This window comes from Delphinus delphis, chromosome 3 (assembly GCF_949987515.2).
Source record: "Delphinus delphis chromosome 3, mDelDel1.2, whole genome shotgun sequence".
Taxonomy (NCBI): domain Eukaryota; kingdom Metazoa; phylum Chordata; class Mammalia; order Artiodactyla; family Delphinidae; genus Delphinus; species Delphinus delphis.
This window is the reverse complement of record NC_082685.1, coordinates 68,822,912-68,841,427: the sequence shown is the minus strand read 5'-3', so window position 1 is coordinate 68,841,427 and position 18,516 is coordinate 68,822,912. Positions and strand designations below refer to the sequence as shown.

The 18,516-nt window shown below is 42.4% G+C and overlaps 1 protein-coding gene and 1 pseudogene across 1 annotated transcript in view; one reads left to right on the top strand and one right to left on the bottom strand.

Annotated features, from left to right (window-relative positions):
• The window catches only part of ALDH7A1 (aldehyde dehydrogenase 7 family member A1), a 37,809-nt gene extending 25,329 nt beyond the window's left edge, over positions 1–12,480 (bottom strand). Inside the window, exons 1-6 of the mRNA XM_060008931.1 lie at positions 12,269–12,480; positions 10,930–10,983; positions 10,316–10,381; positions 3,771–3,851; positions 3,291–3,414; positions 505–637 (exon numbers count right to left, since the gene is read on the bottom strand). Of these exons, the coding sequence (XP_059864914.1) occupies positions 505–637; positions 3,291–3,414; positions 3,771–3,851; positions 10,316–10,381; positions 10,930–10,983; positions 12,269–12,460 (650 nt within the window). The 5' untranslated portion in view covers positions 12,461–12,480. The remainder of the gene's footprint in view (positions 1–504; positions 638–3,290; positions 3,415–3,770; positions 3,852–10,315; positions 10,382–10,929; positions 10,984–12,268) is intronic.
• A 1,880-nt stretch (positions 12,481–14,360) lies between these two features.
• LOC132422121 (large ribosomal subunit protein uL14 pseudogene) lies at positions 14,361–14,711 on the top strand (annotated as a pseudogene).
• Positions 14,712–18,516: the final 3,805 nt, after the last annotated feature.

Genomic DNA, 18,516 nt, shown 5'->3' with positions numbered 1-18,516 from the left:
ACTGCAATCATTAAATATTGCGCTCTCTTGAGTTTTGTAGGCCATTCTAATGTATTACTGAAACCAATGGTTCACAGGAACCTCCAGATTTGTAGATGGCTGGTCAGAACTACAGATGTCCCGGGGACTGGGAACATCTGCAGCTTGCATCTTAAGTAGGGGCAGTATTGTGGAAGACTGAGTCCTTAAACAGGTGGAGCCTGACACTGAGTACAGATAGTGTCAGAATTGAATTACAGTACACCTGCTTGGGGTGGAAATAACTGGAAGGAACAGGGGACAAGGCTGTGTCAAAAAAAAGGAGGTCAAAAAAAATAAATTTTACCAATGGTAAAATTTGTAATAATTAAAAATCAGCATTTCACAACTACCAGGTGTGACTTAGCTATGTTACTTGAAAGAGTAGTAGAAAACATTTCAATACATTTGCAATACTTTCAGTAGTACTTGAAAATAGCTAATTTTACTATCTAACTACTGGATAAGAAAATGAGCCGTTCTTACCAAAGGCAGGCATTCCCACAGATCATGGCGATGGCGTTGTTCCAGCCATACACCGCCACAGGGAAGTTGAACGCAGTTATGATTCCAACCAGGCCTACAGGATTCCACTGTTCAATGAGCGCATGGCCAGGTCCTGAGGAGAGGGAAAGCATGCAACATGCTTAAGCATGTTAATTTCATGCCTGTCAAGGTAATAAGAACAAAGTCTGCAATCTTTCATTTTCAGAACAAAGGTGCACCACACCAGGTGGCGACTCCAGATGCCGTGCAGCGGATCACTTTACACAGCTGTGGGATGTTGGTACATTAATGAGCATACAACAAAAGCTGTTATTACTACCACATTATCTTATAAACCATGAGGATATCCATTACGCCTCTGCTCATACGAACTCGGTGTAGATCAGGGCAGTTTCAGTCCCATCTGGGAGACAAGGAAACTTCAGAGAGTAGATGAGACGCGTCCTAGGTGATGTGATTGCCAAGGGCAGGGCATGACCACAACACAGGAGTCATGACTCTCAGGGCCGTGTTCTTGATGTTCCGATGAAGCCCTCAGCTAACCTCTCTAAATTCAAAACAAAGTGGCTCATGTACAGGGAAAAAAGTTATAATAATTATAAAAATGCTGAACGAATGAAGTGCACAAATAAAGCTTTACATACATACAGGAAAACTGAAAATACAAATTGAACCATTTGCATTTTATAGACAAACTTTAAAGACACCATAATCCCACAAGGGCCTTATTTTAATCAAAGGCAGCTGGAGCAGTGAAGAAGCAGAGCAAGGAGCATGAAGGTTCACAAAACCTGGTTAAAAGCACTAGGAAGGTCACGCTCCCAGCCATCCACCTTTCTGGCCATGCTCACGCTGCTAGCAAAAACAGGGAACCCACCACTTGCTGCACCTCATTCCCAGGCCCTTCCTTAGTCTAGGAACCCTAATCTCCCTGGAGATGATGTGCTGGTACAGCCTCACAGGGCCTCTTCCTGCAGGGCCTGCCTCCTCTTCTCTGCCCCTCCCGTCTTTATCCTCCCCTCAAGCAGGCCAGGGGAGCTCTTATAACAGCCCTCCGTAGCTTGCCACACTTAGGTGTCTGGATCAGTACTGCAGCTGCCCTCAGGGTAAAGTCCAAACTCCATGAAAAGTCCCTACCCAAGGTTCCCTCTCCACCCATCTCTCTCCTTCACACTGTGCCCTCCAGCAGTGCTGAAGTTAACACAGTTACTAATGGCTAAAGGCAATCGCTATTATGTATCTAATTAAAGACAGTAACTGTACATTTGAAAAGAATCCCCTAACTTCCTACAAGCAGGGAATTTGCCCGATATTCTAAGAAAATATAGGAAAATACGATTTTTTTTTTTTTCCCCCAGTACGCAGGCCTCTCACCGTTTTGGCCTCTCCCATTGCGGATCACAGCCTCCGGACACACAGGCTCAGCGGCCGTGGCTCACAGGCCCAGTCACTCCGCCGCATGTGGGACCTTCCCGGACCGGGGCATGATCCCGTGTCCCCTGCATCGGCAGGCGGACTCTCAACCACTACACCACCAGGGAAGCCCAGGAAAACACGATTTTTTAAAAAATTTCTTTTCCTGATTATAAATGTAACACAATTCCCATTGTGGAAACTTTGGAAAATATAGAAAAATATAAAGAAGACAATAACAACCATCAATAATTCTGCCGTGACTACTTTGGCAGACTTCCACCCTGGTACTTTTCCTTGTTCTCATCATTAAGTACAAGGTTGGTCCCCGCAGCACAGTTTAACAACCAAAGACTGAAAATACCCTAAATATCCATCTTTTAGGAACTGGCCATCCTTACAACAAACAGACAATCATAAAAAAAAGATGAAGGAAGTACCTTATTGGAATAATATGAAACAATTTCTAAGACACATTAAGTAGTAAAAAAGTAAAAAAAAACCAAAAAAACAAAAAAAAGTAGAGAACAGAACATACAGTTTGCTAACGTTTATGTTCCTAAAAGACATGTATTTGCCTGCACGTGAATAAAAGCTCTAAAAAGATACACAAGAAACCAGAAACATTCGATACTTCCATGGAAATACTATGGAGTATCCCGTGGAGAGGACAAAAACTTTTCATCCTTTACCCTTTTATTCCTTTTTAATTTTGTGATATGAATATATTACCTCTTCAAAAAAAATAAAAATAATTCAAAAATAAGTAAATACAACTTTCCTATAAAATTTGGGGTTGGGGAAAGCAAACTTCATGATTTTTTTAATGCCTGCTAATAGACTACCAAAATTATTTACTCAACTTTTGTCATATGATTTGACATGTAGGCCATTTCTAATGTTTCCTATGAATAGGACAATGAACATCTTCACACATGAACCTCAGTCACATTTCAGATTATTTACTTCAATTAGATTCTGGAAACTGGTATTAAGTATTTAAGGCTCTTTGGAGAGATATTTTTCCAAATTGTTCCCCAGACAGACTGGTGATCCACATTGCCAAAAGTCCCCATAAAAGAGTGTCTGTCTCACCCATGGACTTGCCAATTTAAAAAAATTTTTTTTAAAGTTTAAGCATTTTAATCTGATGTCTTCATCTGTTTTAATTTGCCTTTCTTAGTAAAGAGATTAAAGTTATTATCATATCTATGTATTACCTGAAATTCCTTTTTTGCAAACTGTTCACAGCCAGAGAAATTTTTGGAGCTCTCTGTATTAGAGTATGAAACTCTTAAAAATAAATAAAATAAAATAAAAAATCTCTTAGCTGAACTGACTTCATTGCTTACTTTCAGAAGGCAGGATGGGTCCCCCAATCATCCGAGATAAGCCAACAGCATAATCACAAATATCCACGTACTCTTGAACTTCTCCCACACCTTCCACTAAGATCTTCCCCATCTCCAAAGACACCTAAAAATACAAAAGACCAAGCCGTATTTTTCCAAGGGAATTCATACTTTAAAGATTAAATCTATGGTGGGGAAATCAAAACATATTTTGTTTGTTTTGTGATGCTCATAAACTTCATCAAGTGTGTTCTTATTTTTCTGAAGAATTTTAAAACCCAAGAATTGTCTTCACTTTTTCCTGTCCATTTTGTTAATCTTCCCTCTAAAGAAAAGATTTTTGAAATATATAAATTACTCTTCTTAAAAATCACAATCTAAAAAAAAAAAAAAAAAAAAATCACAATCCTATACACAGGAGGACAAGATAGCCTTATTCCTCACTCGAAGGATTGTATATTTACTACAAAAATACTTTACCAAGCTTCCTAGTACTTGGATCTTCTCCCGCAAGGCATCACCAATCTGTCTCACTACTTCTCCTCGCTTTGGAGCAGGAATCTAAAAAAACAGTGGAATTTTAGTGTCTGATTCAAAGTGTAAGCTTGTGTCTATAACACAGTAAGTATTAGATAAATGTGCAATAAGAGAACAAAGTACAAGCACATCAAAGACAACTGTTTTGATCCCATCAAGACTGTGACATGGCAGGCCCCAAAACCCATACCACAGACCAAAAAAACATCCAGATGATACGTTCTTGGTGAGGCAAGGACTGTGCTAAGTACATAGAGAAATTCAGATTGAACACAACTTTTGGGGATGGCTCCAGAAAGCTCAGAATGCCTTACATACCTGTAACCCTTTATGATTCCCAGAAGTATTTTCATATGGGTCAAACTGACTGCATGCCCAGACCCTGAATTCAGCTTACTTACAAAGCTGGTATTCCATAATCCATTCAAATAGTACCACTCACTCACCAAATACTTCTAAGCACCTACATACTATGTGACAACAGCAGTACTAGGCACCGGGGCTAAAATAAGTGAGGCACTCATGGAGCTAATAATTATTATCTAGCAGCAGTCATGGTACTAATAACAGGCGGGGGGAGGCAACAAATAAATACGAAGTGCCACAAGGGCTATAAAGACCAAGGAAATAAAGAGGGTTCTAAGACAGAGAAAACAGCAGGCTTGGAGGATAAACGGGTACATTACTTTACCTAAAAGGCTGTCAACCCAAATCTCCAAGGTGAGACTTAAGCTGAAACCTAAGGTTGGGAAAAGTCAACCATAGGAATATTCTTCCCAAGGAAAAGAAAAACGTGTAAGAGACCCATGGAAAATAAAAGCCTATCATATATGAGGGGCTGACTGAGGAGGACACTACGCCTACAGCTAGAAGGAGCTTTAAGGAGTCTGAATTTTACTCCAGGTGCAATGGGAAGTCTTTAATGGTTTTTAAGAGGCAGAATAAGATGATTCGCTTGAACTTTTCTAAGATCAGTGCCTTGATGGGTGTAGAATAAGTTGGAGGGGAAAAGAGTAGAAGCAGGGAGACCAACTAAGAACATGTTCTACTAGCCTAGGCAAAAAATACTGGTGACTGAGCCTTAAGATAGAAGCAAGGGAGACAAAAAGTGGATTCAGAATCTATTTTGGAAGTAGAATGGACAGAACGCACTAATGGAACAGGTATGGGAAATGAAAGCACTAAGGATGACTCCCAGGTCTCTGGCTTGAATAGCTAGGTAGATGGAAGTAGAATTACAGGGATGAAGATAACTCAGAAGAAGCATCAGGATTTTCTTTTGGAGGTGGAGTACAGGTTGGGCCATATTAAGTTTGAGATGTGATGCATGAATGGAGACATACTTTCGCCACCTACGATGTCACCCCTTCTCTCCCTTCCAGCTCTTCCTGATTTATTCCAACTCTCCCTTGAAAGGCAACTAACAGGACCATTCCCATCCCCCCAGGCTGCTGCCAGTCCCCCCATGCCCTCCTCACAGAGAGGCCTCCCAGAGCTTGACCATGAGCTCAGGGCTCTTCTTCACTCTCTCTCCTTCCCAGATGTACTCCATATGTCTTAGTATAACTTTTCTCAAGGGTAGCTTGGTATTCTATTAACATTTAAAATGTCCCCTGCTTTGAATAGGCAGTTCTACTTCTGGCAATTGAGTATATACATAAGTGTGCAAAAGTAGAGGTACAACAGCATTTACTGCAGTGCTGTTTCCAGTAGAGAAAACAGAAACCAGCTAAATGTCCATCGGCATACGATTGGTTTATTATGGAATAGCCATAAAATGGAATGCTTGACACTCTCTAAGAAGAATAGATTTATAAGGAAAAACTTTTAAAAGCCATAAAAATAGCAAGATAAGCAAAAGTTTACTTACCATATGCATTAAGTTTGAGGAATATAAAAGATATTAACAGTTGTAATTTCTGGGAAATGGAATCATAAGAGACTTTCATTCTCCACATTTTGTATGCGGATATTTGCCATTTTTACGATACCTGCACACTTTCAGAAACAGTAAACAAAAATTATAACATTAAATGAAGTAGCACAGATCCTTTGTATTTTCTAAGGCATGGAATGGGTTTAATAATGTTTTGATCGAATTTAGCCCACACATTTATAAACTTAGCAAATTGGTTAATTTCAACTCAGAATGGCCAACTCAGTACACATAGCTATTCTAAGCACATCTATTCTATCAGTCTTTCGACCACCACTTACTGCACACGTTCTATGTGCCAGATATTGTGCTAACCCCCGGGATACTAGGGAAACAAGTCAGCTACGATTCATGCCCCCTAGAGCCAATGGTCGAGTGAGGGTGGTAGAAACAAAACAGGAGATTACAATTTCATGTGGTAAGCACCGTGATGGAGCTAGACTGCACAACTGGACCACCTATGAGTGTTAGCCTAGCATTACTTGCGGGCAAGGAGGTGGGGAGGAAGGAGGCTTTTTAAAGAAGTTTAGAGGGCTTCCCTGGTGGCGCAGTGGTTGAGAGTCTGCCTGCCGATGCAGGGGACGCGGGTTCATGCCCTGGTCCGGGAAGATCCCACATGCCGCGGAGCGGCTGGGCCCGTGAGCCATGGCCGCTGGACCTGCGCATCCAGAGCCTGTGCTCCGCAACAGGAGAGGCCACAACAGTGAGAGGCCCGTGTACCGCAAAAAAAAAAAAAAGAATAAGTTTAGAGTTGAGACCTAAGACCTAAAGCATGACTGGTGTTCACCAGCTGAAGAGGCAGAGAAAGTATGGGGGACAGGGAGCATAACATACGCAAAGGCTAAAAGACAAGAGAACACGGTGATTCTGGAAAACTATAAAGACTTCAAAGAGGTAGGAGAGGAATGTAGGGGCCACACTGCCAAGGACTATGTAAAGGATCCAAAGAGCAGTGGGGAAATCACTAGAGGGTTTTATATGGTGGGGAGAAAAATCACAGTGCTTTTTAAAATACCACTCTAAATGTGGTATAGAAAATGGATTGGAGGGAGAAAAGACTCAGGCAGGAAATGAGGCCAGACAAGAGATGGTGGCTGTCTGGACCACAAAAATAGCAATAGAGAGAAATAGAATTCCAAGTGTTTAAGGCTTGGTAATTGATCAAGTCTCAACCCTGGCTACATATTAGAACCACCACCCACGCTTTAAACTACATTCCATCCCAGACCACTCAAACCTGGCTTTTTTTTTTTTCTTTTTCCTCCAGCTTCCAAGATGATTAGTAGGAGCAGCAAGAGATGAGAAGAAAGGCAGGATTAGGTGTGAGGTGAGGGATGTGAGGCGGGAGTGGGAAACCAGGAATACAGCCATATTCCCCGTGTGGGCTTGATCAGTCCCAGCGTGACGGGGCATCAATAACCTCAGACCCTCTTGAGATGGCAAGCGAGAGCCCTTGTCCCTACACACCTCACCGTGAAGTTAGATTTAGAATGAGCGTCAAAGGCAGCCATAGGAGACAACTATGACCACTGAGGAAGTACCAGCTGAGCCCCTGGGGAAGTACTACAAAGACACCCACCCATGTTAAAGAGTTACCAAGTATCTGGTATCCTTTTATTCAGCTAGAGGAGCCCCATTCACAGTTCCTGTCATCTCTGGCACCTCCTCACCAGAAATGGAGAAAATGATGACACACACAGCGGATGGAGAGAGGCAGAAACAGGTGGCATTCAGACTAAACAGCTCATGAAAGAAAGCAAGAGTGAGAAGTCCCAACCAGGTTCCCTGTAGTTAGTTTTAGTTAAGAGAAAGAAATGTTTTTATAACTACTTTTTCATATTTTCATACTTTTTTTTTTTTTTTAAGGAAAAAGGAGACAAAGTTCCCTTTGAAAAATTCCAGGTTTAACACAAATGAACTAAACGAAACCGTGGTTTGTCCTCACAGGCAAGGCCATCCAGAAAGGTCAGGACCAAGCAGAAGTAGCCCCACATGAGTGAGCATCCAAGAGGAAAATTGTATATACCAGGAGGGGATCAAGCTTTGGTCTGTTCTTGTTTGAGAACCAGCAGCCCTGCTGGCAGGAGTCCAGAGGCACAGTTAGGAAAGGCTCTGCTTCTTCCCTAAACTTTGGACTCAATTGCTTAACTCAAATTCTAACAAGTGGGATTCCCAACTGATTTTACCATCACCCAGGAAAGCCACCTGTTCCCACTTTGCACCCCGACTCTACTGAGAGGTCTAACAAGTAAAAGCAGAAATAGTTAAGAATGTTAGGTGCAGAGGCTGGCCCTGTTGAGTAAAGGGCAGGCACCAAGTAAGAACCTGAATTCAAAAAGTAGCAACAACAACAAAGTACAGCACGATTTTAAAGAAAGAATCACAATGCCAGCTGCCACCCCCTCGGGCAAAGCCAAGACTAACCTAAAAGCCAGTTCAGGGAAAGAAAAGACCCTGAATTCACACAAATCTTTTTTCAAACAAGATTGTATTTACTGTGGGTAAAGACACACATATAATGGAAGTTTCTGGTCAAAAGTTTCACTAGCATTCAAAATAGTACATGCAAAGAGTGAATCCTAATGTGAATTATGGACTTGTTAATACTAATGTGTCCATATTGGCTCACCAATTAACACGTACCACACTAATGCAGGGTATTAATACAGGAAACTTGCAGAAGTGATGGAGAGTAAGGAACTCTACACTTACTGATCATCCTTCCGTTGAAGGGGTTCAAGCCACCCCACAATGGGCCCGTCTGGCATGTTCTTTGGCATTATTTTGAGCTAAAGGCAGTCAAAGCACAGTAGACTCGGAAAAGATTTCCAACACCTCCTTAACCGCCTACAAGAACTTAGAAAGCGGACCTATACCAGGAGCCATCGCCAGAGGTAACTTTTTATATCTGACTTATCTGCATGAGGGAAAACATTTGTTACCAAACACTTGCTCTTCTCACGTTCCTGAGATTTGTCCTCCTCTTCTTTGAAGCCCCAGGGCCCCCACCCCTTTCCTTAGATCAGGATGGTATATAAGCCTCAACTGCCTGACTGCCTTTGGGTCTCATATCTTTGTGTCTCCCCCTCACACAAAATTAAAATTTGTTTTTCTCCTGTCAATCTGCTGTATGCTGATTTAATTATTAGAACAGCCAAAGAACCTAACAGAGAATAAAAAATTTTCCTCCCCTATAGTTTCACCCTAAAACTGCTCTAAAATATAAAGTCTATTAAAAAAAAAAAAAGTACAATTGTCCTTCAGTATCCACAGGAGATTGGTTCCAGGACTCCCACGGATTCCAAAACTTGTGGATGCTCAAATCCCTTACATAGAGTGGCTGAGAACAGTCAGCACTCCGTATCTGCAGATGTGAGGCCCGCAGAGGTGGAACCGGCTGACTTAAAATAATTTGACACAGCTTTGGTCACAATTCTCTAACCTGCTAAGGCGAACTTTACTCAGCACACTGCTTACTTCTGGAAGTGGTATTTTCTTTGTTGAAGGATATTTTTGATTATATATAATGGAACCCTGAGCATAACTTAGCCAGAATTAAAGAGATGTTCTTCCTGCTTTGCACAGAGGTGGTCTCTTGGCTGACAATAACCCTGCAACCAACCCAGGACTCTCCTGGAGAGTCTGCCCTTCCCCAACTCCCCACAGCAATCACGGATTCAGGAGAAAAACAAAAAACCACTGAGGCTCAGCAGTCACAAACCCAGCAGCACATGGTTCTAGAAATCAAGCTCACGGGTACGGAGGTTCGCCCCTATCTGCAAGCACTTTAAATGATTAATTCATTTAACCCTCACAATAACTCAAGAGGTAAGCACACCTGGTCTCCCCTTTTTACAAGACAAAGCACACTAAGGTGAAGTAACATACCCAGGGGCAGAGCTGGGTTAACCGACCGGATATTCCTGCTGCTTCGGGCCTTCAGCTGAAGACCAAAAGGGATATTCAGGGTGGGGGAGGTGAGGGAGGCCTGAGAGATCCAGACTAGGCCAGTTCTTTACTCTCCCCTCCTCCAGACCTAGGCCCTTATCTAGTGATGGCTCACTGTGGCCCAGCCCAGCTCCAGTCAAAATCCCTACACCAGCTCACAGAACTCCTGGTGGAGACAGACAAAGAAGGCAGAACCGGCCTCAAAGCCTCATCAGACTGTTGAGGAACTGGAGCCTAGGCCCGGTAAGAGGGGCCACTGCCATTTGAGCCAGGAATGTCGACCTATTGCTAAGATACCCTCACACCCGAAAAAACTGGCAGGGAGAAGGAGCATACAGGTATTTTTAGGATAGATATTCCTTTCTCTTTGCTTAATTATAAATTCAAGTAACTTCAGTTGGAGAGTAAAGTGTTCATAGATCAAATTTATGCTACATTAGTAGAGTTCTATTCCCTTTAAAATCACCAAATTACTGAAGGCAGAGGAGATAGGTGCAGCCCCCAGGAGCTCCTGTTTCAGCAAGGGGGCACTGGCCTGCTCATCAGATGTCTCTTATCTCACCGTCATTACAGTAGGTAATCGTGCCATGGCCTCCATACTTACATCTGCCCAGATTCTCCATGCTTCTCTTGCTTTCTTTACAGTTTCTTCATAGTCAGCCATGCTGGCCTAAATAAAGATTTGGAGGGAGACAAAGGGTAAAGGAAAGGGCAGTGATGATCTTCTAAGAACACAGATTTTTGGAAAAGAATTGTAAAATCTCTGGTTGACCCTAAGATTTGTGGTTTAAAATGATTTTCACAGCCTACACTTCCAAAAACTTGCTGGAATTCAGTAAGTTAAAATCTGTGCTTTTTAAAACCTTGCTTCTCAAAGCGAGGTCCAGGAGCCTCATCTGTGAGCAACACCTGACGTGTATTAGAAATTCAGAACCTCAGGCTCCAACCCAGATTTAAGAGGTCAAAACATTCATTCTAACAAAAGTACCCAGGTGATCCAGAAGCATGGCCTTCAATGGACCCCCTCCCGAGTCCTCTCTAGGGTTCACCTTTTCTGGGGCACACACAACCCCATCGACAGTCTCCCTCAGATATTCTTAAATGTTACATTAAAAAGAAACATTATTCTTTGACTTTGAAAAGTTGTATTGCTCGTCATCACTGGCACAAACTCCCAGTGGGCATTCTGCATTTAAAAAAAAAAACAAACCCACTTACCTGTCGGACTCTCGCTATCGGCTCATTGTTAGCAGGACAATAGGTGGTGATAACCTTAAAACAAAAAGACGACCACCATAAATAGAAAATGTAATCCCAAACTGGGGGAGCAGATCAAATGGGGGAAGAAAAAAAGGGGAAAAAAGAGACTAAGACACAATATTCAAACTCAGAACCTTTACATTAACTTGTTACAAATAAGCGACTCTACAGAGCTTTCATTTCTGACCTGAACATTCAGAACAACCTTTTCTGCAAAACCCACCTTCACCATTCTAAATACTAGGTATTTAAACAAAAGCCTAAATGTAATCCATTATTTTGCCTCTATTTCCATTAACAACAGAGCAAAGTTACAAGTTTAACTTATTCCCTCTCTCCCTTACTCTGCCCACCCTCTGGTAAGGGGTGAAATGGCCAAAGCTAGACAACCATGGGAAAGGCCTGTGTCCACACAAACTGGAGAGGTCAATTATAAAGAAAGAACCCAGGTGTAGCTTTTAAAAAAGGCTTTCAGGAGAGGGTATTTATCCATGAATCTAATGATTGGATACCACAGGAAAAACAGGCTGAAACCACCAATGGGGGAGGGGGGATTTGGGGAACAATTAAAACCGCCTGCATCTCCTACAGTCACAGATAACTAAAAGATGTGTTTCCTCTAACAAAGCAGGTTCATTCAACAAACTATCAGAATGTTACATAACATTTTCTTATAAAAGCCTTCTTTTGTATGCAGCTCTCAAAAAAATCTAGGTGATAATAACCTAACCTTTCCATACTACTCTATAAAACATTTTATTGAACATTAACTGGGTGTCAAGCACGGTGTCAGGCTCTGGAAATAGAGAAACGCTGAAAACACAGCCCTCAAGGAAGCTCAGAGCCCAATGAAAACATGATAGGATTTCAGCAAGTCCGAGCTTGCATTCCAAAGGATTTCAGAAAAGACAAGACAAAACTATACTGTAAAACAGTACCTGTGGCGCACCTCACATGTGAGGAGCCACAGTCAAGCACAAAATTCCGATAATTTCCACCGCTAAGCGTGTGGCAGTTCTCACTAGAGTGCCGAACTCTGCCGGCACGGTTTCAAGTATGCGGGGGAACTTCAACCCCAACCAGCTCCAAAATGAACTCGATTCTCCATAACACACGGGACCTAAAATCTAACGGTATTTTTAAGACATTCTACGTGAGGAAACTTTTACTGTGGACTTCAAAACTTCCCACCCAGTACAACCGCCGACAGCGTCCGTGGGGACTCGAGCTGGGCAGTGCGTGTCCGGCCTCCCGGGGCGAAGTGAGGCCGCAGAGATTGCCCGGGACACCCGCATACCTCTCCCCGGCCTCCCCAGCTTCCATTATACACGCCCTCGTTGTCCTCGCGGAGCCCCAGCTCCTTCAGCCAAGCATACTGGGGCTGATTGATGAGCAGAGTGGACATGAAGGCGGCAGGCCTGTTCAAAGGTCCCGTGAGCTTGCTCTTCCTTGCAACGTACACGCAGAGCAGACGGGGAACACGCCACATACTGAACCAGGGAAGCGCACTGCGCCTGCGTTCCAAGGAGCAGCTGAAATAGGGCCCCGCCCCCCACCCGGAGGAACCCATTGGGCAGGTCCAGTCCCGCCCACAGGGTCCGCCCCCTCCCTCGGCGTCCCCCTGCCTATTTGGATCTTCCTCAAGAGCCCGGAGCTGTAACCCGGAGCTTAACACCGGCCTGAAACAGTGGGGCTGGGAGGAAGTGAACGGGCTACTGCCATCTGGTGAAAGAGACTGGGAACAGCGGCAGCAGCTAGAATTTTTTTTCAGCAAAATATTGGCTCTACAATACAGTAGGTTAGAGCAGGCCTTGTCAGACTGAAATGTGCGAGTAATCACCTGGCCATCGTGTTAAATGAACATTTTGATCTGGTGGGTCCAGACTAGGGTCTGAGAGTCGGTATTTCTTTTTTTTTTTTTCCTGCTGTATTTTTTTTATCTTTATTGGAGTATAATTGCTTTACAATAGTGTGTTAGTTTCTGCTTTATAACAAACGGAATCAGCTATACATATACATACATATACATACATATACATGCACCGAGCTGATCTCCCTGTGCTATGCGGCTGCATCCCACTAGCTATCTGTTTTACATTTGGTAGTGTATACATGTCCATGCCACTCTCTCACTTTGTCCCAGCGTACCCTTCCCCCTCCCCGTGTCCTCAAGTCCATTCTCTAGTCTGTGTCTTTATTCCTGTCCTGCCCCTAGGTTCTTCAGAACCTTTTTTTTTTTTTTAGATTCCATATATATGTGTTAGCATACGGTATTTGTTTTTCTCTTTCTGACTTACTTCACTCTGTATGACAGACTCTAGGTCCATCCGCCTCACTACAAATAACTCGATTTCATTTCTTTTTATGGATGAGTAATATTCCATTGTATATATGTGCCACATCTTCTTTTTTTTGTGGTATGCGGGCTTCCCACTGTTGTGGCCTCTCCCGTTGCGGAGCACAGGCTCCAGACGCGCAGGCTCAGTGGCCATGGCTTACGGGCCCAGCTGCTCCGCGGCATGTGAGATCTTCCGGGACCAGGGCACGAACCCGTGTCTCCTACATCGGCAGGCGGACTCTCAACCACTGCGCCACCAGGGAAGCCCCACATCTTCTTTATCCATTCACATGTCCATGGACATTTAGGTTGTTTCCATTGTCCTGGCTATTGTAAATAGAGCTACAATGAACATTATGGTACATGACTCTTTTTGAATTATGGTTTTCTCAGGGTATATGCCCAGTAGTGGGATTGCTGAGTCGTATGATAGTTCTATTTTTAGTTTTTGAAGGTACCTCCATACTGTTCTCCATAGTGGTTGTATCAATTTACATTCGCACCAACAGTGCAAGAGGTTTCCCTTTTTTCCATACCCTCTCCAGCATTTATTGTTTGTAAATTTTTGATGATGGCCATTCTGACTGGTGTGAGGTGATAACTCATTGTAGTTTTGACTTGCATTGCTCTAATGATTAGTGATGTTGAGCATTCTTTCATGTGTTTGTTGGCAATCTGTATATCTTCTTTAGAGAAATGTCTATTTAGGTCTTCTGCCCATGTTTGGATTGGGTTGTTTATTTTTTTGATATTGAGCTGCATGAGTTGCTTATATATTTTGGAGGTTAATCCTTTGTCAGTTGCTTCATTTGCAAATATTTTCTCCCATTCTGAGGGCTGTCTTTTCGTCTTGTTCATGGTTTCCTTTGCTGTGCAAAAGCTTTTAAGTTTCGACGTGACCAGATTGGGCGGGGCGTTGGCGTTGAGATCTCAGTGTCCTTTATACCTACTTCCTTTTTGTCCCTTTCCGGCGTTCAAGATGTCGAAGTGAGGACGTGGTGGGTCCTCTGGTGCGAAATTCCGGATTTCCTTGGGTCTTCCAGTTGGAGCCATGATCAACTGTGCTGACAACACAGGAGCCAAAAATCTGTATATCATCTCTGTGAAGGGGATCAAGGAACAACTGAATAGACTTCCTGCTGTTGGTGTGGGTGACATGGTGATGGCCACAGTCAAGAAAGGCAAACCAGAGCTCAGAAAGAAGGTACATCCTGCAGTGGTAATTCGACAACGAAAGTCATACCAGAGAATAGATGGTGTGTTTCTTTATTTTGAAGATAACGCAGGGCTCATAGTAAACAATAAAGGCGAGATGAAAGGTTCTGCCATCACAGGACCAGTTGCAAAGGAATGTGCAGACTTGTGGCCCAGGATTGCATCCAATGCTGACAGCATTGCATGACTCTTCGGTGTATTTGTAAAAGAAAAAAATGATAATAAAAATTATTTTCTCCAAAAAAAAAAAAAAGCTTTTAAGTTTCATTAGGTCCCATTTGTTTATTTTTATTTCAATTTCTCTAGGAGGTGGGTCAGGAAGGATTCTGCTGTGAATCTCAACCACCGCAGTGCTCTCAACCACTGCGCCACCAGGGAAGCCCCCTCCCTGCTGTGATTTATGTCATAGAGTGTTCTGCCTATGTTTTCCTCTAAGAGTTTTATAGTGTCTGGACTTACATTTAGGTCTTTAATCCATTTGGGGTTTATTTTTGTGTATGGTGTTAGGAAGCGTTCTAATTTCATTTTTTTTTTTTTTAAGGGAATTCCTTTTATTTTTATTATTTATTTTTGGCTGTGTTGGGTCTTTGTTTCTGTGCAAGGGCTTTCCCTAGTTGCAGCAAGTGGGGGCCACTCTTCATCACGGTGCGCGGGCCTCTCACTATCGCAGCCTCTCTTGTTGCAGAGCACAGGCTCCAGACGCGCAGGCTCAGTAGTTGTGGCTCACGGGCCTAGTTGCTCCGTGGCATGTGGGATCTTCCCAGACCAGGGCTCGAACCCGTGTCCCCTGCATTGGCAGGCAGATACTCAACCACTGCACCACCAGGGTAGCCCCTAATTTCATTCTTTTACATGTAGCTTTCCAGTTTTCCTAGCACCACTTATTGAAGAGGATGTCTTTTCTCCACTGTATATTCTTGCCTCCTTTATAAAAAATAAGGTGACCATATGTGTGTGGGTTTACCTCTGGGCTTTCTATCCTGTTCCATTGATCTACATTTCTGTTTGCATACCAGTACCATACTGTCTAGATTACTGTAGCTTTGTAGTATAGTCTGAAGTCTGGGAGCCTGATTCCTCCAGCTCCATTTTTCTTCCTCAAGATTGCTTTAGCTGGGCTTCCCTGGTGGCGCAGTTGTTGAGAGTCTGCCTGCTGATGCAGGGGACATGGGTTTGTGCCCTTGTCCAGGAGGATCCCACATGCCGCGGAGCGGCTAGGCCCGTGAGTCATGGCTGCTGAGCCTGCGCGTGTCCAGAGCCTGTGCTCCGCAACGGGAGAGGCTACAACAGTGAGAGGCCCGCGTACCGCAAAAAACAAAAAAAATTGCTTTGGCTATTTGGGGTCTTTTGTGTTTCCAAACAAATTGTGAAATTTTTTTGTTCTAGCTCTGTGAAAAATGCCATTGGTAGTTTGATAGGGATTGCATTGAATCTGTAGATTGCTTTGGGTACTTTAGTCATTTTCACAATATTGATTCTTCCAATCCAAGAACATCTGTTTGTATCATCTTTAATTTCTTCCATCAGTGTCTTATAGTTTTCTGCATACAGGTCTTTTGTCTCCTTTGGTAGGTTTATTCCCAGGTATTTTATTCTTTTTGTTGCAATGGTAAATGGGAGAGTTTCCTTAATTTCTCTTTCAGATTTTTCATCATTAGTGTATAGGAATGCAAGAGATTTCTGTGCATTAATTTTGTATCCTGCTACTTTACCAAATTGATTGATTAGCTCTAGTAGTTTTCTGGTAGCATCTTTAGGATTCTCTATGTATAGTATCATGTCATCTGCAAACAGTGACAGCTTTACTTCTTTTCTGATTTGGATTCATTTCTTTTTCTTCTCTGATTGCTGTGGCTAAAACTTCCAGAAGTATGTTGAATAATAGTGGTGAGAGTGGGCAACTTTTTCTTGTTCCTGATCTTAGTGGAAATGGTTTCAGTTTTTCACCATTGAGAACGATGTTGGCTGTGGGTTTGTCATATATGGCCTTTATTATGTTGAGGTAAGTTGAGAGTCGGTATTTCTAACCAGTTCCCAAAGTGATGGTGACTGCTGTTTCCTGGAGTAGCCAAAGGAGGAGGGTTTTTGGTGGAGGAGAGAGGATTTTTTGTTTTCGCCACTTTGTTAAATTATAAATTAGAGTTTTCTAAAGAATGAAAAATATTAAATTGTGGCATTTCCCTTTAAATATCCTGCCTGGGCATATTCTTGCTTTTGAAGAACAAAGACAGTTTTGATCAATTTCCTTTATTCTCCATTTCTTCTATCTTCCTGCAATTTCTTTTTTGGGGGGGGGTTACTTTTTTTTTTTTTAACAGCAGGTTCTTATTAGCTATCCATTTTATATATATTAGTGTATATATGTCAATCCCAATCTCCCAATTCATCCCACCTCTTCCTGCAATATTCTTTCCACCCCACCCCCACCCCTCCACCATCCCATCTTCCATCTAATTCCACAATAACTGTGCTTACTCTATATAAGGGAAATAGCACCATCTCAGTCAGCATGATTTAGGCATGAGTTAAAAATATACACACACTCTCAAATCAATTGAATTAATAAGGTGTCTCAGTGATTCCAAGTGGACTTGCCTTGTGGCCTTCCACACTGCAACCAGACAGTCATTGTATGTTTCTATACAAAGCCTGTGTTTTCCTCTCAGTGTCTTTGCCCTTGCTGTTCTCTCTACCTGTAAAACCCTTCCTTCCATCTCTGCATTCATGCTTGAGCTTTATCTGTTCCATCCTTATGACACAAATGATTTCAACAAACCATGTTGAAATCGGCATGTATCAAGCACCTATCAGAAACTGTAGTTAAGTGCTGGAGATACCTGAATGATGCTTCCATTTGAAAATGTTATATTTTTCCCCATTAAGGCAAGGACCATCTCTGACTCATCCTTGCATGGCTCCACAATTCCCAGCATCCTACCAGGCTCACATACATTTACATCAACGAAAAAATGAAACTATAAACACACCTCTGTGGTACAAAGCAAGGATACCCTGTCCAGCATTGGTAACCTCTATCAACAACCCAGCTACTGTTTTCCATCCACCCCTAGGACTGAAGAACTAATTTCCTTCATTTTAATTCCCAAACATTTTAATGGAGAATTTAATTCTCCTCACTTTCTGGGCTGCCAGTAAGATTCTTTGTACACGTATCCTAACACCACATCCTTCCATTCTCTTCCCCTCCATTTGATTCAAAAAATGAAAAGGCATTTACAGATGCACTAAATTTTAGAAGTAACACATAAATGCTCTCAAGGAATGTTAACTTCCTTCTCTTCACTAAGAAGAGAGGTTCATGGCTGTCTCTCTAAACCAGTTCTGGGATGATAGACACCAGCAACTGCCTATATGGAAAATAGGGATTGCATCTCTCTTCTACCTTCTTTTTTCAAAACTCACTTAGCCTGCCAATAAGAGGTCAGGAAAAATCACCATCGATGAATTTTGATGGGGCAAAGCACGAAGAGATAGAATTAAATGAATCATATGAAAGCATATTTCCTACTTGAAAAAGAATTAAATGGATCGTACATGAAAGTATATGTAAAAACTGCAAAGCCCTATAGAAATTTAAATGTACTGACTAAACTCAGGACACCTTGATCCAATTCTCTATGGAAAGTGGAGAAGTTAGCAAATGGCCAATTCTGCTTTTCAAATGACTTATCAAAGGCATCATAGGGTGGTTATAACAAAGACTTTGGAGTCACAGCATAAGTACAAATGACCTGTGCTTGGGAAGTCTTCATGAATACTAGCTGTCTTTGTTCTTCAACAATAGCTGGCCAGAAGGCGGAGGGATTTGATCTGATAATGCATGTTTGCCCCAAGGCAGCAGTAAAGTGGAGAAATCACATAAAATTTCATTATTGTAAACTCAGAATCTGATTTAACAGAGCATGAGTGAATGACACTAACTATTGCTCTGGGCAGGCTCATATTAATCAAGCTAACCAAAAAATGATGCT